Source organism: Prunus dulcis, chromosome 4 (assembly GCF_902201215.1).
Source record: "Prunus dulcis chromosome 4, ALMONDv2, whole genome shotgun sequence".
Classification (NCBI taxonomy): Eukaryota; Viridiplantae; Streptophyta; class Magnoliopsida; order Rosales; family Rosaceae; genus Prunus; species Prunus dulcis.
In genome coordinates, this window is record NC_047653.1 from 18,529,765 (window position 1) to 18,554,589 (window position 24,825).

At 36.8% G+C, this 24,825-nt stretch overlaps 3 protein-coding genes across 3 annotated transcripts; all 3 read left to right on the forward strand.

The window, feature by feature from the left end:
- Positions 1 to 8,031: 8,031 nt before the first annotated feature.
- Positions 8,032 to 8,634, forward strand: LOC117626759. Its single transcript, XM_034358591.1, has 2 exons — positions 8,032 to 8,407; positions 8,518 to 8,634. Exons 1-2 carry the CDS (start codon positions 8,047 to 8,049, stop codon positions 8,550 to 8,552), a joined length of 396 nt encoding a protein of 131 aa, XP_034214482.1. The 5' UTR covers positions 8,032 to 8,046; the 3' UTR covers positions 8,553 to 8,634.
- Positions 8,635 to 12,577: 3,943 nt separating this feature from the next.
- LOC117625560 lies at positions 12,578 to 13,603 on the forward strand. Its single transcript, XM_034357099.1, has 3 exons — positions 12,578 to 12,590; positions 13,184 to 13,529; positions 13,597 to 13,603. Exons 1-3 carry the CDS (start codon positions 12,578 to 12,580, stop codon positions 13,601 to 13,603), a joined length of 366 nt encoding a protein of 121 aa, XP_034212990.1.
- Positions 13,591 to 14,193, forward strand: LOC117626754. Its single transcript, XM_034358582.1, has 2 exons — positions 13,591 to 13,966; positions 14,077 to 14,193. The coding sequence occupies exons 1-2, from the start codon at positions 13,606 to 13,608 to the stop codon at positions 14,109 to 14,111; spliced, it is 396 nt and encodes a 131-aa protein (XP_034214473.1). The 5' UTR covers positions 13,591 to 13,605; the 3' UTR covers positions 14,112 to 14,193.
- The last annotated feature ends 10,632 nt before the right edge of the window (positions 14,194 to 24,825 follow it).

Genomic DNA, 24,825 nt, shown 5'->3' on the forward strand with positions numbered 1-24,825 from the left:
GCCTGCACCTTCATTGCAGGTGGAAAAAATCTATCTGTTGTATGCTCCTTTCCTGTTATAATAATTGCGCACATTCTTAAACTTGCACCTGTGGTTTTTACGTCTTTTCAAAATGACGGTTTGGAACCTTGTGTCTTATAGGTTCAAGTAACCACATCAAATCTCTCAAATTACATATTTCCATGCATGTGAGCCTAGAACTTTTGGTCTGGGTTAAACACAAACTCATAATTTATTCGCCCTTTTCAAATGGACATGAAATATGGATTGAGTAAAAGCCACGATAATATCGCAATATAGTAGTGAAGAGCATTAACTACTATATACCCACAACTTCAAGTTCAGGATCTTTCATATATTTGGATCCATGGGCTTCCGGCCCAGATATAACAAAATATGTGGGGAGCCTCAATTCATCATTTGAGGTTTATACTGATATTATCCATTTCACGGTGTATTCTTAACAACCGGAATTCACAAAATATATTTCTTCCTTGAGGTGTCGATTATAACAGAATCAAACTTTATTAAATTCATCATTCTCTTATGCCAAAGAAATATGTGGTGTACCACAATTTGCAATAATACCTCAAGGGTTGTCCATTTAACTGTTGGAACTTTAGGTTCTCAACACTGTTAGATTTTGAACTTCATGCCAAAATCACATATTCTCATGGTATGGACATTCAATCCCCTTAGATTTTGAACTTCGGGCCAAAATCACATATTCTCATGGTATGGACATTTTTACAATTTTCTATACATATTTCGGGACTTCAAGCCCTTACATAATTGTCCATATTTTGAGGAACTTCGGGCATCTCATTTAATTGCTCATCCATGAGTTTAAGGAACTGCAGGTTCCCTTTTGTATATAGTGACGGTTTACCCAAAATGGTTAATATTTATGTATACGTCACTATTCATATATCCGGTACTATTCATCAAGTCATGAATACGTATCTATTCATGTGTACAATACATTTGCCAGTACAGTTATTATCCATGTGTACGGCACTATGAACCAATACGGTACTGTTACATCATTAAGGAACCCCAGGTCCTTATTTACATGTCAGGGATCAAGGACCCTCAAGTCCAATCACATGTTTACAAATATAGTACCGGAGAGACTGCCAGCTCTCATATCAATATCATCATCAAGGATCTTCAAGTCCTGATGTAATTGTATGATGAGGATCAAGGAACTTCTGGTCCTGATCTGCATACTGTAAAAACTCATCATACAGCATAATTAATCCATAAAATAAATTGTTGGTAAATAAATTACTGGTATGGACGATAAACCCGCACCATTGTAAATGTGCGGTAAAATAAATTCATAAATTAAATTGCTTGATGTATGGACGTTAATCCCGCACCATACTTTAAATAAAATTAAATGTGCGGTAAAGTAAATTAATAAAGTATGAGGGTTAATTCCATATCATACTTTAAGTAAAAGTAAATTTGCGATAAAGTAAACGTGCTTGTATGGGCACTAATTCTGCTCCATACATTTAAATAAAAGTAAAAGCGTGGACGATAAACCCGCACCACCCTTTTAAATAGATATTGTTGTATGGGTAATAAACCTACACCATACAGTAAATAATGTACAGTAAAGTAATTTCATAAAGTATGAGGGTTAATTCCACATCATACTTTAAGTAAAAATAAATTTGCGATAAAGTAAACGTGCTTGTATGGGCACTAATTCTGCTCCATACATTTAAATAAAAGTAAAGGCATGGATGATAAACCCGCGCCACCCTTTTAAATAGATACTGTTGTATGGGTAATAAACCTACACCATACTGTAAATAAAATAAATACAGGGTTAAAACCACCACCGAATAAAATAAGAAAAGTGTTAGTATTACTAATGGTCTCCCACTGATAATATATTTAGTATTACCAATGGTCCATTTTTGTTAAGGGTTAGTAATAGAATGGCAAATAAATATAGTATATTATATTACCATCAACTTTTCATATATATATATATATATATTATAGAAGTATGGCCATCTGCAACTTGAACGTAAGAGGAAATAAGCACTGAGAGGAAATAATATATATAATTAGAAAGTAGGGACAAACCTTAGTGCTAATTTGCTGTAAGGTATCACGCTTGTCTGCTCCCCTAAATCAATTGCTCTCCACCAAGAAAACTAACACAGGCTTTCCACGTGAATGGTCATCAAGAGCATTAAATATTATGAATACAATAATATAATAGACAAATAGGATAAAAGGATATAGAAGGCTTTCCACGTCTTGCTCTGTAGAAACAGTGTTCTTGCTCTGTAGTAACCACCATTTTTATTCTCAACTCAAGATATAACTAGCACAAAGCAAATGTCATCCATGAACTTTGCAGAGACCAAGACGCTGGCGATGAGCAAGCGGTGGACATTGAAGGAATCGATGGGCATAGGCACAGCCGCTGTGAGCCACCAAGCAAAGACCCAAACAATTACCGCCAGCATGGTCCAGCTAGCCACAGGGCCATCTAGCTTCACACAGAGGCATATAATGGTGCACATAAGAGGTCATAGGAGGACGGACAACGTCTTGAGTGTCAGAGTGAATTTCAAACCTGACAGGAAGCTTTGTGACCGTTGGATAGGATTGTTATCATGATCGTGGAGGAGAGGGAGGAGTGGGGATTTTTGGGGTCATCGGAGATGGGATGATCCATCTGATAATTAAGAGATCTGAGTTTCATAAGAGAATTTAGCTGGTATTTTGAAAGCGAATTCGTGCTGTAAACTAAATAGATTATGGAGAGAATTGAGATGGAGAGAAGGCATAAAAGCCTAATATTTTTATTGAATGTTTTCTCTGTACATTACAAGTGAGGATGAAGTCTTATTTTATAGGCAACAAAATCTGGTAGTGTTATTGCCTCCCGTGGATATGTGGTTGGCTCTCAAGCGATGATGGCAAACAAGCTTCATCATTTCTCTTCAATCAACTAGATAGTGAGCTCTACCATTTTGAGATCCATCCTTGACTTTACAACATGTTAGTCGATATGCAGTTAGTCTAATTGTGGTTCTACCAAAAAGTACATGGGTTCATAATATGGGTAATGCTAGGGAAACCCAATGACTGGGACCTGCAATGAGAATCTAACAAACTCAATGACTGGTGCATGTTATTTGTGTGCTTAATTATAGTCTAGCTTGGCATGGCATGGATATCAAAGCTTGCATAGGCATCTCGTAGCCATACTTGAAGAGCCTTTGCGTATTTTGGCTAGGCTTGTTTTCCAGTAAAGCAATGCATTGACCCTAAAATATGCTTGGGCCTTTCTTGAATTTTTTTGGGCCTCAACATAATTTACCTACATTTTCACAAAATTTGCAACTCAACTTTGGCTAAGGACTTACCTAAACTATAGGTAAAATATTTACCAAAAATAAAATAAAATTTTAAGCTTATTTAGATAATTTGTTGAGTTGGATACTAGTCATTGGGTTTTACTTAGAAAAATAGGGTTTTAGTTGTAGAAAAATAAATGGATGGGTTGCAAAGCAAGAAGTTTGAAGGGGGATAGCCAAAATTACTAATTCATTTACAGAGTTCAGGCAAATGAGTAAGGGAGCTTTTTATTACTACTTCCTCTCCCTGATTTCTTAGGAATCACATATTGAAGAGTTCTTTACATCACCAATATGAGAAGCAAAGTCCATGAAAAAGGTCTTCCTTTTTTCCATTTGTTCTTTCAATTTTCCCATTATACTTTTTTTTTCTTTTCGAATTAGTGTGTTTGAATTCCAAGTTTTTTATTTTTTTTTAATTTTTTTTTATGTGTATGGAGGAATGATTTGAAGAGGAAAAGTGCTGAAATAAGTTATTTTCATCAAACACCTCTGATTTTCTCTTTTCATCTATTGTACTTCATGTGTTTGCCCCTTTCTATGCTATTTGTCTAAGGTCTAATCCCCCTAATTATTCAATAATAATAATAAAATCCCCTAATTATAGTTTTTAATGTTCTCAAATATTCTGCACTTTGCTGATTTCACTTTGACTATATGGTAGATCTTAAAATTGGACTTTCAACATTGAGGTTGATGCTTGGGGTTTTCGTTTTTATTTCCCCCTCCCTCCAGAACTAACAAACTCGGGTGGTCCTAGAAGACGAGAATCGATGGGCTTACATCTTACTTTTCATCTCATGCAGAATGTTTGCCGCCGTAGTCTCATTAACCATTTTCATGAGCCTTATAATTCTATGCAAACAAGATCGGTACAACATCTATCAACTGGAGAGAGAGAGAGAGAGAGAGAGAGAGAGAGAGAGAACTGAATGATATCGTATGATTGGATGACGAATGACTCGTGCATGCACTATCTCATGGCATAATAATCATGTGGATAGTGGATACCAGTTATTCTGAATGAAATAAAAACATAAGAACCACAAACGGTGCACCTCTTCTCTGTTTATTTTCTCTGACATATCATTGTTCACAACCATGCTTAAGGGTATTAGGAAAATAAAATAAATCATCTACCAAAACAATCTTTGTTGACGCTAGGCATACACCGAGCCCATTCGCCCAATAAAAGCACAACATGTGGGCCTCGTACTAAGGACGGTCCCAAGGACAGGCTAACGTGGGCTATAGCCCAAGTAGCTTTTATTATTTTTTAGCCCAAAGTCACATGTAGCCCACCCTACAACTTATCCCACTTCACGCATCAGCCCTTAACATGTTCAATTTTCTTGGTGGGTCATATTTTATTGGTGGAATGTTAGCAAAAAATTTATTTTATTGCTGGAATCTTACAATTTTCTTTCCTCAATTTATTGTTACTGAAATTTGGGGATTTTTTAAAGATTCATGAAGTATAAATTAGGGATTTTCAATTCAATGTTATGAATTATCAACTAGGGATTTGCAATTACGTTTTTGTCTTCTTATTAGGTTTTGTATGTAAGATAAATTTAACCTACTCCATTTTAAAATCCTGAGTCCGTCCCTGCCTCGTACGACGCATCGAAATAAACTATCATTCATTGGGCTCGGCCTCTGAGATGTCCTAGGAAGATCGAGAGGATATAAACTAGCCACGTCGATGACAAGACCCCCTCTGACCGCCGACCTGCCGCGCCTCATGAAGCGTGCACACGTCCCTTCGAAAGCCAGGTGTAAACCGTCCGAGTCTCCACCCCACCAGATGGGACTGCCGCTGTATGCAACAGGCTGTTCTACCCACGCCCGCCCCCTAATTAAAATATAAGAGGGTCTTCATGAGCGGATGACGTGGACAAACCTCGACCACCCATCCTCCAACATTTGATGTGACACAAACGGCTCGGCTCCGAACCGAGGTGGTGGGCTTGTAATTTAATTCATTTTTTGTTCTCCCTATAAATAGAGTAGGAGTTCTTGTAAAAAAGACACATGACTTTGGAGACCTGCTAGAGAAAAGGAATAAGAAGAAAAACCTTTTCATTTTGTCATATTCAATCCATTTTCTCAACACACAAAAAACCATTTTTCCTTGGAGACCTCTTTGATATAATCGCATCATCTTCATGTTAACCATTTGAATATCTGTAAACAATCTTCTTTCAAAAGCAATAAGCAGCGAAGTTCAAGTGCATGAAAGCAGACAATGTTTACACCTTAGACATAGATGATTGAGCCAATTACTGCAGCAATTGGCAGCATTCAGCACACAAATTCAAATAAACAGAATCTCAAACAGGCCAAAACATATGAGTAACAAACTTACCACACTTTGAGGAACTCTTGGCAAGGAGACGTCTCTTGTCGGAGGACCACTAAGATATGATCATTCTCTATATTCACACAGACATACACAAAAACTCGTACAACAACAATTTTAGTATGTGACAAAATTTTTAGCGTTGTGCATGAGTTTATGCGTGTCTATATAGAATCCAACATATATATAACTATTCCTTTGTCAATAAGTCTGAATTATTAATATGAACTACTAGGAACTTCTGACATGAATACTATATAAGCATGCATCAAAACATCAAAACGTTAAAACCACACTCTAAACTGACATAATACACATTAGGACACAATTCTATAGATAAAGTCACACAACAAAAGCACGAAACATGATACCTCGAAGGAAGTGGCGTTCCCCCTATCGCTCACGACGAATCACTTGTTCATGTTTGTGGCTGGGCAGAGTGCAGGCACTACTACAAAAAATCGAAATAGACGACGAGAATCCACCGTCGTCTAGAAGGTTTTTAAACCGTCGTGAAATCGACCGCCATCATTTGATACATAAAACAACAATGGCAAATAACTGACGTCATTAAGACATACAACGTCATCTCAAAAGACAACCTGACGTCTATTTACTATAAAAACAGCAAAAAAGGAAAACTTAGACAACCTTAGACGACGCTTTTAGAAAAATAGAGACATCTAAAGGGAATTACATGTCAAGAACTCCATACGTACCGACATAACAAATTTTAACCACGACTCCATTTGAAAACATACCCTCATTTATAACGTCGACACCAATGTTGTTAAGATATACTACGTCAACTAAAAATAAAAACCAACGTCTGATTTCTATAAAAAAAAAAAAAAAGCAAAAAAAAGGAAAACTTCGACAACCTTAGACGACGCTTCGAGAAAAGAACAGACTGTAAGACAAATTATTGTCTTAACCACGAAAGTGTGGTCTTCTAATCATGTAGGGATTCTAGAGTTTTGCATGTTTAGAGATATACTCAAACTAAACAGATTATCCTTGTATAAAAGCTATCCTAATTGAAATACAAGAGATAATGGAATTCCTAATTCTATATGGATTGAACAACCTAATCCTAATGCAACTAGGAACACTTGACAGCTCCTTGATGGGCAAGGCTGTCAAGTGATGCATATAAATAGATGGTCCCTTCTCTAGCAACGACAATGCAAAAATACACAGCTCTCACCCCATCTAGAGAATAAGCACTAAAGTGTTGCATAGAGAAGAAGATCTTCTACAGCCAAAGATGTCAGAACAAGGTTAGTGTTGAGATACAAAACCTGGTATGGATTTACATGTGGTATCAGAGCCTAGTTTTTGTTTCTTAATCTAATCTATGTTTTGTAAGAATCTGTCAATGCTGTTTTTTGCTGTTCTAATTAAAGTCACATGATATTTTCATATTCTGCATATCTTATTTGTTTCCAGCATGATCAAGAGCATAAAGTTTCTGCTCGATCATACTGCAAAAGACTTTTGATCAAGTTTTGAGACTTACTACACAGACTGAGTAAGCCACAGCTGCTCAATTTGTATGAGAAATCTTGAAACGAAAGTTTGATCAAAAATTTGCATCAGTATAAGTAGCCTTCTGTATTTTTCTCCATCCACAGATGGGAATCTTATAGATTGATAACGATACTGATGGAACAATCTGAGCAACAGACTGCATAAACTAGCAGTTCTCTCTACATCCACAGATGTGAGACTTCTTGCGCAGGAAGTTTATACAGTTTGCTGGTTGGGATTTTGGAATATGGCTTTTTAAACCCACAGGTATAAACTGACATATTTGAGTAAAGTTATTGGGGACAGTTTTACTTATCTGATTTTATATAAAAAATCTTTACAGTGAACCACAACACCATCGAAACTCTTACTGGATCAAATTACCAGAAATGGAAGCAGGATCTGGAAATATCTCTTGGTTTTCTGGATTATGACTTTGTTTTAAAAGAGGATCCTCCTCAAGAGCCTACTGCAGATGCCTCTGCAGAAACTAAAACTAAGTTTGCTAGATGGAATAAAGCAAATAAGATGGCAATACTAATTATGCAGAGGGCTATGGTATCATCAGTCAAAGGTAGCATTCCAAAATCAGAAACTGCTAAGACATACTATGAGGCAATTGCACAAAGGTTTAAGGAATCTGAAAAGGCAGTCAAGAGCACCTTGCTGAACAGATTGATAGACATGAAGTATGATGGACAAGGCTGTGTGAGGGCTCATATTCTGAATATGATTGACATAGGAACCAAATTGCAGGAACTAGAGATGACAGTTGATGAGGACATGATGGTGCATTTTGCCTTAAACTCATTGCCAAAGGATTTCAAGTCTCTTAGGGAAACCTACATTGCTCAGAAAGAATGCTGGACATTGAATGATTTGATTACCATCTGTGTTCAACAGGAACACAACATCATAAGGGAAAGAGGAGCAAAAATGGTGAACATGGTTCAAACCAAAGAGAAAAAGGAAAATAGACACAATGCAATGACTGGAAAAGGCAGCAGTACTGAAAAGTATCTAAAACCATCAACTGGAATGAAGTGTTTCTTCTGTAAGAAACCAGGGCACATGAAGAAAGAATGCAGAAAATACAAAAAGTGGCTAGACAAGCAGAAAACTAAAGGTAACTCTGAACAGATTCTAGTTTGTTTTGAATCAAATTTGGTTGATTTCTCTCATGATTCATGGTGGCTAGACAGTGGTGCTTCAATTCATGTAGCTAATTCTTTGCAGGGATTCATAAGGAGGAGATTGCCAAGCAAGGATGAAGTGAAGGTGTTCGTTGGCAATGGAGAAAAAGTTCAAGTAGAGTTCATAGGAACAGTTAGGATTGAATTAGATTTTGGTTTTATTTTGGAGTTAGATGAAGTAGTTTACATTCCTTCTATGAAGAAGAGTTTAATTTCAGTTACTAGACTTGTACAATCAAAATTCAATTTGAATTTTGATGGCACTGGTTGTTCTATTTTCAAGAATAAAGAGTTGATTGGCAAAGCAAGACTTGTTGATGGAATGTTTCAATTAAATTGCAAAAGAACAGATTTTGAAGTTAACACTGTGCAAACCAAAACTAGTAATGGAGTCTCCTATGAATTGTGGCATAAAAGACTTGGTCATATCTCAAGAGAAAGGATTAATCAACTATGCAAAGAATCAATCTTGCCACCAATGAATCATAACAGTCAAAATGAAATATGCATTGAATGTGTCAAAGGGAAATTGACAAATTTAAGAAAAAAGGGAGCCATAGGAAGCAAAGGTGTTTTGGAACTCATTCACACAGATATATGTGGTCCCTTTCCTAATCCAACTCATGAAGGGTTCACCTACTTCATAACTTTCACAGACGATTTTTCAAGATTTGGACATGTTTATCTCATAAAAGAAAAATCAAGTGCTTTAGATATGTTCAAAATATACAAAGCTGAAGTAGAAAATCAATTGAACCTCAAAATCAAAGTAGTTCGTTCAGATAGGGGTGGAGAATATTATGGAAGGTTTGATGAAACTGGGAGAAATCCTGGAGCTTTTGCAAAATTTCTCCAGCAGGAAGGAATTATAGCTCAATACACAAATCCAGGCACTCCTCAACAGAATGGAATTTCAGAAAGAAGAAATAGAACATTGAAAGACATGATTAGGAGCATGATGAGCTGTGCAAACTTACCAATTTTCCTCTGGGGAGAAGCTTTGAAAACTGCCAATTATGTTCTAAATAGAGTTCCAACCAAGAGCATTAATCAGATCCCTTATGAGATCTGGAATGGAAGAAAACCTAGCCTAAAACATCTAAGAACTTGGGGTTGTAAAGCAGAAGCTAAACCTTATAATCCTGCAGAAAAGAAACTAGATCCCAAAACCATAAGTTGTCATTTTATTGGTTACCCTGAAAGAACCAAAGGCTATAGGTTTTATTGCCCTCATCACACTATGAGATTCATAGAGACATCAAGAGCAGTGTTCATAGAAACCAATGAAGAGAAAACTGCAGAAGAGAACTTCAGTTTTGAAGAGACTACTGCTGACCTTTTGACAGCACAGGGTCCTGCAGAAGAAGCTGTAAGACTGCCTCAAATAAACTTAGACAACTCACAACTGGATCAAATTGAGATTACAGTTACAAATCAAACTGAAACTGCAGAACCAATGCAGATGGATAATGATCAGCCACTGCCAGCAGAAAACCAAGACACAGTTCAAACAGAAGAAGATGCAGAAATACAGCAGAACTCAGAACTGAGAAGATCACACAGAATTAGAAGACCAGCATTGACAGATGATTATTTTGTGTATCTACAAGGGGCTGAGCATGATATAAATAGAACTGAGGATCCCATGACATTCAAACAAGCAATGATGAGTGAAAAGAGTGAAAACTGGTGGGCAGCCATGAAATCAGAGTTGAATTCAATGGAGAAGAATGGAGTTTGGAAGCTTGTGACCTTACCTCAAGGTTGCAAACCAATAGGTTGTAAATGGGTGTTCAAGACAAAGAGAAACTCAAAAGGACAGGTGGATAGGTATAAGGCAAGATTGGTTGCCAAAGGGTTTACACAAAAGGAAGGAATTGATTATAATGAGACTTTTTCACCTGTCTCAACTAAAGATTCACTAAGAATAATCATGGCATTGGTAGCACATTTTGATTTGCATTTACACCAGATGGATGTTAAGACTGCCTTCTTAAATGGAGACCTTGAAGAAGAAATTTACATGATGCAGCCGGAAGGTTTTATTCAAGAAAAGGAGAAGAGTTTGGTCTGCAAATTGTGCAAATCAATCTATGGATTGAAGCAAGCCTCGAGACAATGGTATTTGAAATTTAATAAGGTTGTAAAAGCATATGGATTCACAGAAAATGCATTGGATGAGTGCATATACATGAAGACTAGTGGGAGACATTTCATTATTCTAGTCCTTTATGTGGATGACATTTTGTTGGCTTGCACAAATCTTACTATGCTGCATGATTGTAAAAGTTTTCTATTTAAACATTTTGATATGACCGATATGGCAGAAGCAAGCTATGTTTTGGGGATAGACATAAGCAGAAATCGAGACAAAGGTTTACTTGGATTATCACAGAGATCTTATATAGAAAAGGTGCTCAAAAGATTCAATATGCAGGATTGTGCAGGCAGTGATATTCCCATTGCAAAAGGTGATAAATTGAGCACTGAGCAGGCACCTAAAACTGAACAAGAAAAGCTTGAAATGGCTGACAAACCCTATGCTTCACTAGTAGGGAGCCTAATGTATGCGCAGGTATGTACAAGACCTGATCTGGCTTTTGCAGTCAGCATGTTAGGGAGGTTTCAGTCTAATCCTGGACAAGCACATTGGGTTGCAGGGAAGAAAGTCATGAGATACCTACAGAGAACAAAAGACTACAAGCTGGTATTCAAAAGAAGCGAGAATTTGGAATTACAAGGATTTGCAGATGCAGACTTTGCAGGTTGTCAAGACACATTAAAATCCACATCTGGTTTTGTGTTTATGTTTGGAGGAGCTGCAGTTTCGTGGAGAAGCATAAAACAGCCTCTCACAGCAGGATCCACAATGCTTGCTGAATTTCTAGCATGCTATGAAGCCACTTCACAAGCTATGTGGTTGAGGAACTTTATTATTAGCTTAAGTGTGGTGGAATCGATTCATAGGCCCATTCAGCTATGGAATGACAATAGTGCAGCAGTGACTTTTGCCAAGGGAAACAAAAGAACAAGAGGTTCAAGGCTACTGGATGTAAAGTTCATAATCGTCAAGGAAAAGATCAGTCAAGGATACACCACCATAGATCATATAGGAACAGAACAAATGATTGCAGATCCACTTACTAAAGGAGTGCCAAATGCTGTTTTTCATAGACATGTTTTTAGTATGGGATTGACAGCTGATAAGGAAGTCTAAATCAGTGGGAGCTTGGTTTTGTTTCAAGTTTCAAAAGTTGAGGTTTTTTTTTTTCTTTTTTTTCTATAGTTTCGATGGATGTTGATACAGTTTTGGTTCAAATTAAAGTTAATTTTATCTCAAAATTATGTTGTTGTACTTTGAAAAAAAAAAAAAACACATGAATAGCATTTAGCAGCATTTGCTAGCTTAAAGAAGCTGCGCATGGCAATGCATTCATGACAGTAAATTTAATAAAGACCTTGGAAGTCAAAATCTGGGACATTGAACAAACATGATATTTTTTTAGCTTTTACAGTATATCATATTGTTCTACAGTTCAATCTTGATCGAAGCTTATGTGATTATAAAGGGTGTTGAGTGTGGTTATAAAGATCTTGAAGTACAAGATATTCACAGAAATCTTGATAACCCCTCTTCATGTTTTATAATTGACAATTGCTTAGTGGGAATTGTTTTGAGTTATATTTCACTAGGCCTCTAAAGTGATCTATGCAAACACTCTTATGATTAATCGACCAAGTGGGAGAATGTAAGACAAATTATTGTCTTAACCACGAAATTGTGGTCTTCTAATCATGTAGGGATTCTAGAGTTTTGCATGTTTAGAGATATACTCAAACTAATCAGATTATCCTTGTATAAAAGCTATCCTAATTGAAATACAAGAGACAATGGAATTCCTAATTCTATATGGATTGAACAACCTAATCCTAATGCAACTAGGAACACTTGACAGCTCCTTGATGGGCAAGGCTTTCAAGTGATGCATATATATAGATGGTCCCTTCTCTAGCAATAATAACGCAAAACACACAGCTCTCACCCCATCTAGAGAATTAGCGCTAAAGTGTTGCATAGAGAAGAAGATCTTCTACAGCCAAAGATGTCAGAACAAGGTTAGTGTTGAGATATAAAACCTGGTATGGAATTACATGTGGTATCAGAGCTCTAGGCTTTTGTTTCTTAATCTAATCTATGTTTTGTAAGAATCTGCATAAAGTTTTTTGCTGTTCTAATTACAGTCACATGATATTTTCATTATTCTGCATATCTTATTTGTTTTAAGTATGATCAAGAGCATAAAGTTTCTGCTCGATCATACTGCAAAAGACTTTTGATCAAGTTTTGAGACTTACTACACAGACTGAGTAAGCCACAGCTGCTCAGTTTGTATGAGAAATCTTGAAACGAAAGTTTGATCAAAAATTTGCATCAGTATAAGTAGCCTTCTGTATTTTTCTCCATCCACAGATGGGAATCTTATAGATTGATAACGATACTGATGGAACAATCTGAGCAACAGACTGCATAAACTAGCAGTTCTCTCTACATCCACAGATGTGAGACTTCTTGCGCAGGAAGTTTATACAGTTTGCTGGTTGGGATTTTGGAATATGGCTTTTTAAACCCACAGGTATAAACTGACATATTTGAGTAAAGTTATTGGGGACAGTTTTACTTATCTGATTTTATATAAAAATCTTTACAGTGAACCACAACACCATCGAAACTCTTACTGGATCAAATTACCAGAAATGGAAGCAGGATCTGGAAATATCTCTTGGTTTTCTGGATTATGACTTTGTTTTAAAAGAGGATCCTCCTCAAGAGCCTACTGCAGATGCCTCTGCAGAAACTAAAACTAAGTTTGCTAGATGGAATAAAGCAAATAAGATGGCAATACTAATTATGCAGAGGGCTATGGTATCATCAGTCAAAGGTAGCATTCCAAAATCAGAAACTGCTAAGACATACTATGAGGCAATTGCACAAAGGTTTAAGGAATCTGAAAAGGCAGTCAAGAGCACCTTGCTGAACAGATTGATAGACATGAAGTATGATGGACAAGGCTGTGTGAGGGCTCATATTCTGAATATGATTGACATAGGAACCAAATTGCAGGAACTAGAGATGACAGTTGATGAGGACATGATGGTGCATTTTGCCTTAAACTCATTGCCAAAGGATTTCAAGTCTCTTAGGGAAACCTACATTGCTCAGAAAGAATGCTGGACATTGAATGATTTGATTACCATCTGTGTTCAACAGGAACACAACATCATAAGGGAAAGAGGAGCAAAAATGGTGAACATGGTTCAAACCAAAGAGAAAAAGGAAAATAGACACAATGCAATGACTGGAAAAGGCAGCAGTACTGAAAAGTATCTAAAACCATCAACTGGAATGAAGTGTTTCTTCTGTAAGAAACCAGGGCACATGAAGAAAGAATGCAGAAAATACAAAAAGTGGCTAGACAAGCAGAAAACTAAAGGTAACTCTGAACAGATTCTAGTTTGTTTTGAATCAAATTTGGTTGATTTCTCTCATGATTCATGGTGGCTAGACAGTGGTGCTTCAATTCATGTAGCTAATTCTTTGCAGGGATTCATAAGGAGGAGATTGCCAAGCAAGGATGAAGTGAAGGTGTTCGTTGGCAATGGAGAAAAAGTTCAAGTAGAGTTCATAGGAACAGTTAGGATTGAATTAGATTTTGGTTTTATTTTGGAGTTAGATGAAGTAGTTTACATTCCTTCTATGAAGAAGAGTTTAATTTCAGTTACTAGACTTGTACAATCAAAATTCAATTTGAATTTTGATGGCACTGGTTGTTCTATTTTCAAGAATAAAGAGTTGATTGGCAAAGCAAGACTTGTTGATGGAATGTTTCAATTAAATTGCAAAAGAACAGATTTTGAAGTTAACACTGTGCAAACCAAAACTAGTAATGGAGTCTCCTATGAATTGTGGCATAAAAGACTTGGTCATATCTCAAGAGAAAGGATTAATCAACTATGCAAAGAATCAATCTTGCCACCAATGAATCATAACAGTCAAAATGAAATATGCATTGAATGTGTCAAAGGCAAATTGACAAATTTAAGAAAAAAGGGAGCCATAGGAAGCAAAGGTGTTTTGGAACTCATTCACACAGATATATGTGGTCCCTTTCCTAATCCAACTCATGAAGGGTTCACCTACTTCATAACTTTCACAGACGATTTTTCAAGATTTGGACATGTTTATCTCATAAAAGAAAAATCAAGTGCTTTAGATATGTTCAAAATATACAAAGCTGAAGTAGAAAATCAATTGAACCTCAAAATCAAAGTAGTTCGTTCAGATAGGGGTGGAGAATATTATGGAAGGTTTGATGAAACTGGGAGAAATCCTGGAGCTTTTGCAAAATTTCTCCAGCAGGAAGGAATTATAGCTCAATACACAAATCCAGGCACTCCTCAACAGAATGGAATTTCAGAAAGAAGAAATAGAACATTGAAAGACATGATTAGGAGCATGATGAGCTGTGCAAACTTACCAATTTTCCTCTGGGGAGAAGCTTTGAAAACTGCCAATTATGTTCTAAATAGAGTTCCAACCAAGAGCATTAATCAGATCCCTTATGAGATCTGGAATGGAAGAAAACCTAGCCTAAAACATCTAAGAACTTGGGGTTGTAAAGCAGAAGCTAAACCTTATAATCCTGCAGAAAAGAAACTAGATCCCAAAACCATAAGTTGTCATTTTATTGGTTACCCTGAAAGAACCAAAGGCTATAGGTTTTATTGCCCTCATCACACTATGAGATTCATAGAGACATCAAGAGCAGTGTTCATAGAAACCAATGAAGAGAAAACTGCAGAAGAGAACTTCAGTTTTGAAGAGACTACTGCTGACCTTTTGACAGCACAGGGTCCTGCAGAAGAAGCTGTAAGACTGCCTCAAATAAACTTAGACAACTCACAACTGGATCAAATTGAGATTACAGTTACAAATCAAACTGAAACTGCAGAACCAATGCAGATGGATAATGATCAGCCACTGCCAGCAGAAAACCAAGACACAGTTCAAACAGAAGAAGATGCAGAAATACAGCAGAACTCAGAACTGAGAAGATCACACAGAATTAGAAGACCAGCATTGACAGATGATTATTTTGTGTATCTACAAGGGGCTGAGCATGATATAAATAGAACTGAGGATCCCATGACATTCAAACAAGCAATGATGAGTGAAAAGAGTGAAAACTGGTGGGCAGCCATGAAATCAGAGTTGAATTCAATGGAGAAGAATGGAGTTTGGAAGCTTGTGACCTTACCTCAAGGTTGCAAACCAATAGGTTGTAAATGGGTGTTCAAGACAAAGAGAAACTCAAAAGGACAGGTGGATAGGTATAAGGCAAGATTGGTTGCCAAAGGGTTTACACAAAAGGAAGGAATTCATTACAATGAGACTTTTTCACCTGTCTCAACTAAAGATTCACTAAGAATAATCATGGCATTGGTAGCACATTTTGATTTGCATTTACACCAGATGGATGTTAAGACTGCCTTCTTAAATGGAGACCTTGAAGAAGAAATTTACATGATGCAGCCGGAAGGTTTTATTCAAGAAAAGGAGAAGAGTTTGGTCTGCAAATTGTGCAAATCAATCTATGGATTGAAGCAAGCCTCGAGACAATGGTATTTGAAATTTAATAAGGTTGTAAAAGCATATGGATTCACAGAAAATGCATTGGATGAGTGCATATACATGAAGACTAGTGGGAGACATTTCATTATTCTAGTCCTTTATGTGGATGACATTTTGTTGGCTTGCACAAATCTTACTATGCTGCATGATTGTAAAAGTTTTCTATTTAAACATTTTGATATGACCGATATGGCAGAAGCAAGCTATGTTTTGGGGATAGACATAAGCAGAAATCGAGACAAAGGTTTACTTGGATTATCACAGAGATCTTATATAGAAAAGGTGCTCAAAAGATTCAATATGCAGGATTGTGCAGGCAGTGATATTCCCATTGCAAAAGGTGATAAATTGAGCACTGAGCAGGCACCTAAAACTGAACAAGAAAAGCTTGAAATGGCTGACAAACCCTATGCTTCACTAGTAGGGAGCCTAATGTATGCGCAGGTATGTACAAGACCTGATCTGGCTTTTGCAGTCAGCATGTTAGGGAGGTTTCAGTCTAATCCTGGACAAGCACATTGGGTTGCAGGGAAGAAAGTCATGAGATACCTACAGAGAACAAAAGACTACAAGCTGGTATTCAAAAGAAGCGAGAATTTGGAATTACAAGGATTTGCAGATGCAGACTTTGCAGGTTGTCAAGACACATTAAAATCCACATCTGGTTTTGTGTTTATGTTTGGAGGAGCTGCAGTTTCGTGGAGAAGCATAAAACTGCCTCTCACAGCAGGATCCACAATGCTTGCTGAATTTCTAGCATGCTATGAAGCCACTTCACAAGCTATGTGGTTGAGGAACTTTATTATTAGCTTAAGTGTGGTGGAATCGATTCATAGGCCCATTCAGCTATGGAATGACAATAGTGCAGCAGTGACTTTTGCCAAGGGAAACAAAAGAACAAGAGGTTCAAGGCTACTGGATGTAAAGTTCATAATCGTCAAGGAAAAGATCAGTCAAGGATACACCACCATAGATCATATAGGAACAGAACAAATGATTGCAGATCCACTTACTAAAGGAGTGCCAAATGCTGTTTTTCATAGACATGTTTTTAGTATGGGATTGACAGCTGATAAGGAAGTCTAAATCAGTGGGAGCTTGGTTTTGTTTCAAGTTTCAAAAGTTGAGGTTTTTTTTTTTCTTTTTTTTCTATAGTTTCGATGGATGTTGATACAGTTTTGGTTCAAATTAAAGTTAATTTTATCTCAAAATTATGTTGTTGTATTTTAAAAAACACATGAATAGCATTTAGCAGCATTGCTAGCTTAAAGAAGCTGCGCATGGCAATGCATTCATGACAATAAATTTAATAAAGACCTTGGAAGTCAAAATCTGGGACATTGAACAAACATGATATTTTTTAGCTTTTACAGTATATCATATTGTTCTACAGTTCAATCTTGATCGAAGCTTATGTGATTATAAAGGGTGTTGAGTGTGGTTATAAAGATCTTGAAGTACAAGATATTCACAGAAATCTTGATAACCCCTCTTCATGTTTTATAATTGACAATTGCTTAGTGGGAATTGTTTTGAGTTATATTTCACTAGGCCTCTAAAGTGATCTATGCAAACACTCTTATGATTAATCGACCAAGTGGGAGAATGTAAGACAAATTATTGTCTTAACCACTAAATTGTGGTCTTCTAATCATGTAGGGATTCTAGAGTTTTGCATGTTTAGAGATATACTCAAACTAATCCTTGTATAAAAGCTATCCTAATTGAAATACAAGAGATAATGCAATTCCTAATTCTATATGAATTGAACAACCTAATCCTAATGCAACTAGGAACACTTGACAGCTCCTTGATGGGCAAGGCTGTCAAGTGATGCATATAAATAGATGGTCCCTTCTCTAGCAACGACAATGCAAAATACACAGCTCTCACCCCATCTAGAGAATAAGCACTAAAGTGTTGCATAGAGAAGAAGATCTTCTACAGCCAAAGATGTCAGAACAAGGTTAGTATTGAGATACAAAACCTGGTATGGATTTACATAGACGTCTAAAGCATATTACATGTCAAGAATTAACCACGGCACAAGTGTAAAATGACCGTCACTTAGAATATCTTCCACGTCGCTTCCCAGGAATACACTGCCTTGTTAACAATATTCCACGTCGCAAATTTTAACAACCGACGTTTTTAAGTCATATTATCGTCCTAATATGTTAAAAGAACGAAGTTTTTACCACTATAAGACAACAATGTACTACGGGAACCGACATCTAATTGATATAAAAAAAACAGTGAAAATGACGACTTGGACAACCTTAGACGACGCTTTTTAAAAATCACTGACGTCTGAAGTGGTTAACATGTCACAATTTTTCCTCCACTATCGTAACATTCTGTAACCATAATCCGAATATTACGACACAGTTGTTCAAAAAACTTTTCACGACGTACAGTGGAAGTAAATTGCCGTGGATAAATGTTTGAATGACGGTTATTAGAAACTAACCATTGTGGTTAATTTGTCCACTACATCTGTAGTGTTCAACTGTCCGTCGTTGTTAGTTTACTTACCACGTTAGAAAGGGTATAGAAATGGACGTGGTTGGCGTTTTACACGGCATTTTTAACACCATCATTGACGTGTGTATTCTCTGAGACGTCGACAGTTGTCGTTTTACCAATGTTCAAAAGAGCTCTCACGATAGGTAATAGAATTGAGTGGCCTTTATTGTATGCTTTAGACGACAATAAGTATATATCGGTAGTAGTAGTGTTGTCATAAAATTCGTAAGTTAGAGCACTGTACCGTCATGTTATTTGAAAATCTCTAACGTGAATTTTTGAAAGTAACGGCTTTTCATTACCGTCATTGTTGGTAGTATCTATTAGTCGTCGTGTAATATGAATTTTAATTAATTGATTTGTTTTATATTTCAAATAACTTTTTTTTTATGTGCGGTCATTTGCATAGTTCATTCCACGTCATTTGTTAAAATACGACGTTGGTCATGATCTAGACGTCTGTTTTTGCAATTTGTTAACTGGACTATCGTATTTTACATCTTAAACCCAATATTTTTAATACTAGATTTGTCGTGCCCAAAGCGTGCATAATGAAAAAGTAATAAAAATAATGTCAAACATTGAAATTTATCGCAAAATTAATGTCATACAGAACCATAAATTAATGTCATACAATTAACTACATAACTAATATCATACATTACAACAATCAATTAGTCCATATATCTTCACACCCATCTCTAATATTTTCACTCCCAAACTCACCCACTGGGTCATCAAATGTGTCAACATTGGGTATCCCTCTAGTAATGGCTCACACTCAATTCTAATATCACCTAGCACATCATCACCAATAACATCATTGTATTATCTATTAGGCATTGGTAACATTACCGACCAACAACAGTGCATTGGGTCGTCAACAAAAATTACTTGTTTGACTTCAGAAGCCATAACAAATTGGTCATTCCTATGTCCAATTTTACTCAGATTTACAAGGGTAAATCCAAGTACATCCACCACAAGGCCCGAAGTGTTATCTATCCAATCACACTTGATGACTGGGATTCTAAACTTTTGGTAGTCAAGATCCCCCTTATTTAATTCACTTAATTAGCCATTTAAATTGGAATTGGAATACCCTCGCTTCAATTGTTTTCCAAGAATTCTAAGTCAGGTATATAAGCCATGTATCTTAGCCAATAGAGAGATGGGACTTTGTCAATTTGTCCGTACGGCTCACTCGGCCGCCTGACCTATTTGTCTTTGCCCAAATTTCTTGAATGACACCATAAAAACCCATATTGGAGACAATAGGGTTTTTATCCTTGGCACTAGCAACTTGCATAGTATGTGCAAGTAAATAAACTCCACTATTTTGGACAGTTCGCGCATCATCTTCTGCCTTGGTATTAAATTTAACACCATTAATAAGATAGCTCCTATATAATGGCACTGCCATGCTTGGACCAGCTGCTAGCCACCTCAAATTTTCTGATACGCCATTATTATCTTCCCCATTAAGTTCACATTGAACCTGTAAATTAATCATATCTTAATTCAATCTAACATAGAAAGAAAGAAACTAAAAGTCCAATATGTTATTCAATAACATGCACCTTAAAGTGTAGCCATTGAATGAAAGTGCTATTGTGCTTATCTTGCAGCCACTTTGTTCTCTTTCTAAATTTTGGATAAGTGGTCTTGATGTGGATCATATGTTCCCTACATGACACGAAAAAATTAAGCATTACGGTCCCTTGTATATAAGATAAACGTAAGGAATAATTTAAAATGGCTACTTAAAGAATAAAACTCATAGTCGATATAAGGTAGGATTTCCTCCGTATTCTCCAAGACATATAGATGTGCTTGGTTCAACAGGTCCCGATCAACTAAGCTCATTGTGCAACCTGATAATGGCTTTGAAACTCCCATCTTTTGGCTTGATGGCACTCCAACTGTACTAACATAAGATAAATGCTCGGTGCAAAACTATACAACTTCTTCAGCTATATACCGTTCAGCAATGCAACCTTCTGGACAAGTACGGTTATGAACATACCCCTTTAGCACCTTGTTGAACTTGTAAGAACTTTCAAATTGGAAATCAAAAGTCCTAGGTCCGGCGGGCCCGGTTGACCAATATGGGAAGTTTGATCCTTTGGTTGACCATGAGTCTTCCGAGGTAGTTTCACTGTTCGAGAAGTACTAGAATGACCTTATAAACGAGTCTTGATTGTTATTTGAGTTATTTTGATTATGTTGGGTTTATGAGATTATTTTACAGTATTTCATGGAGTTATTGGACATTATTTTGATATTTGAAATTTATGTAATATTTGAAGTTATGGAATATATGATTATGAGATACTTGATTGATTTGTTGTGAAAGCGAGTCTTGGGACTCGATTGTGATTATTAGGAAGTGAGTGGACATTGTTTTAAATGAGCATTACTTTTTCAATATGGAATTGCATGCATAGATGAGATTTGATAAATGTTTTGACTATGATTTTATCGGAATGTGATATAGTTTTTCCATGGATTATTATTGTTATTATAGTTATTATTAAAATATATGGATTGGATGATATGGGGTTGGATTATGAAAATGTTTTATGGATTGTCTTGCATATTTATATAATTTGGATTATTGAGACTATGAATATTTTGAGTTGTTGAATTTATGCTTTTCGGAGTTTGATATTTACTATGAATAAATATTTGGGTACATTGGAATATTGAGAATTTGAAATATATATATATATATATATTTAAGGGAGAGTATATTATTTTATATTATATATATATATGTATGGGTTTGTGAAATGCATCATCATATGTACCTCCTCGACACTTGGATACTGAAAACAATGGTTACTTGGAAACATTGGTCACTTCGCCCTACAGTGCGTATTATCTGAGGGGAAAATGCTTTTTCGACCGCGGTAGTATGATTGCCAAGCCCTCTCCTCGTTCTGCCCGCTGGCCTATTGGGATAGTAGCCTTCGGGCTTTGCCTGCCCTTAAAAAAAAAAAAATCTAGCTACTTTGGAATCCGAGCACCTTTGATCGGGTGTGCTGTAGGCCTTCACGGGTAGTCTACGAGATTAGGACTTTTTCACAGTCGCACGAGTATTGAAGATTCTGCTATGTGGTTTGGTAAGCCCAGCCCCCCGGTTGAACGGCTCATTCCCTAGCCAAATGGTTATTGAGGATTCTTCCATGTGGTCTATTCAAACAATCTTCGTGTTGGATTGCTTTCCCCTGGTACATGATATGCACTATCATATGCACCTCCCCTTGAATATTGATACTTGGAAATTGTGGATATGGATGCTTGGATACATGGAAATGGATACTTGGATATGTCCAACTCAGGCACTCTTTGGGGGTGTTTTGTAGGCCCTTGGCCTAGCAGTCTGCTCGCATAAGACTTTTCACAGACGCATGAGTATTGAGGATTCTGCTATGCGGGCTGGTGAGCCTAGTCCCTTGGCTGGACAGCTCGTTCCCTAGCCATATGGTCAGTTGAGGATTCTTCCATGTGCTTTAGTTAAACAATGCCCGTGTTGGATTGTTTTCCCCTTGTACATGATGATGGTGTGGGGTGTGTATTATTATATTTATATATGTGAAAAAATATGTGGATCCATTTTCGGGTTGGGGTTTCTTGAGCATGTGCATGGTGAGTGCTCTGCACAGGCGTGATTATAGTTTTGATGTTTGGATAGTGTTGTTTTGCAACATACGCCTTGGAAAAGGTATGGTTGCAGGAAAGAAATGATTTTGGAAAAGTAACTTGAGCTTTAGAGTCCTCTTTTTGATAGAAGTTTGGTCCTTTTTTCCTTTGTTTTAGGGGAAGATGATGTTTGTAATTATTAAGTGGGCCTGACATCGGTTAGATGTCGAAAAAACCACTGGATTTGTCACGTGTTCCAAAGAATTCAAGTCAGGTCCTATCAACTTGGTATCAGAGCACTAGGTTCAATTTCCTATGGACTCCGCACCTTATGTGCATCTTTAGTATAGGCAATGTAATGTGTTCCGTTATGGAATGAGACCCTTCAGACATGGGTGACCTTATTAGATGTTTCAAGTATGTCTTATAAATTGTTTCCTTTTATTCTCGGTGAATTTTGACTTCTGGGTTATAAGGTTGCTTGAGTTGATTTGGGTCTTAGTTGACTCAATTCTCGATTAAGGATGTTTTGGGAAAATTTAAAAAGGGTGAAAGAAAAGAAATCAAAAAGTTAGCATAATTCAATGAGTTTTGGATGTTGCCATTGTGTAGCATCTAGGGAGAAATAGTTTAGTTGTGGGTATCTCAAGTCCGAGAGCCCAGGCAGTCTTGGAGTCGGCTAAGGCCGGCAAAGAAAGTTGAGCTCCTAATTTCATCCCTAAATCCTAAACTCCCTAAACCACCATATGTAAAATGGAAGTCTTACCACTTCTTTCAGTTATTTTGTTGGATCTTACCCAAACACTCATTCAAAGTTGGACATCCAAATGTCAAATTCAACCTTTTAGTCTTCCTACAGAGAAGCCACAAATAGATCCGAAGCCTCAGCTGGGGGAAATGTTAATCACCTAATGGAGCCTCAGTTGGAGGAAATGTTAAATCACCGAACTCTACCAATAGAGTTGGTGGAAGAGTAAGTGCTTGGAAGGAAGAAAGGCTCAGAGATGAAGAACTAAGAAAGGTTGCTCAGAAGTTGTGTTTTTTTCTTGACATAACCGAAATGGGCTGGAACATCACGGACTTTACCACCGGTGGTCCAGCTCCGGTTGCAAGCATTACAGATGTACCTAGGATGATCAATATTTTTGTTGTTATAATGAGAGAACTTAGTAGATTTGGAAGGACAATGAGGGGCACTATAGACCGCCCATGCCAGATATTTACTATTTACTTTCGGTTGGAATGATAAAGTTACACAAAATCTTAAACTGAATATTAAGTCAAATTACATATTCATGTTTCGCGTCCCAAAAGAAAATTGGCCTAATTTTTATTACTTATATAAAATATCATCACATCTCTGTTATTTTGTTGGACCTTACACGAACACTCATTCAAAGTTGGACATCCAAATATCAAATTCAACCCTTGAGTCTTTCTAGAGGGGAGCTACAAATGGATCTGGAGCCTCAACTGAAGAAAATGTTAAATCACCTAATGGAGCCTTAGTCGGTGGAAATGTTAAATCACCTAATGAAGCCTCAGTTGGGGGAAATGTTAAATCACTGAACTCCACCAATAGAGTTGGTGGAAGAGGAAGTATTTGGGAGGAAGAAAGGCTTAGAGATGAAGAACTAAGAAAGGAGGAAGAGATCAGAGGTCGTGCTTTTTTCTTGACATAACCGCAACGGCTGGAAAATTGCGGACTCTGCCGCCGATGGTCCAACTCCGGTTGCAAGCATTATAGATGTACCTAGGTTGATCAATATTTTTGTTATAATGAGATAACTTTGCAGATTTTGAGGAACAACTAGGGCACTGTAGACCGTCCATGCATGATATGTACTGCTCACTTTCGGTTGGAATGGTGAAGTTACGCAAAATCTAAAACTGAATATTAGGTCAAACAACATATTTATGTTTAGCGTCCCAATAGGAAATTTTCGGAATTTTTATTACCCATATTAAAAATCATTACATCTCAATTATTTTGTTGGACCTTACTTGAACATCCATTTAAAGTTGGACATCTAAATAACGAATTCAGCCCTTGAGTCTTTACACATAGGAGCTGCAAATAGATCTGGAGCCTCAGCTGTGAGGAAATGTTAAATTCTCGAAATTTGCCAATAGAGTTGGTGGAAGAGGAAGTGCTTGGGAGAAAGAAAGGTTCAGAGATGAAGAACTAAGAGAGGAGAAGGAGCTCAAAGTGGTTGAGAGAGAGAGAGAGAGCTCAGAAGTTGTGTCTTTTTGTTTACATAACCGCAATGGGCTAGAACATTGTTTGCAAAAATACCTAGGTTGATCAATATTTTTGTTGTTAAAAAAATAGAACTTGGTAGATTAAGAGGGACAACTAGGGCACTGTAGACCGCCCAAGCATGATATTTACTATTTACTTTCGGCTGGAATGTGGAGTTATGCAAAATCTAGAATTGAATATTTGGTCAAACTACATATTCATGTTTAGCGTCCCAATAGAAAATTTGC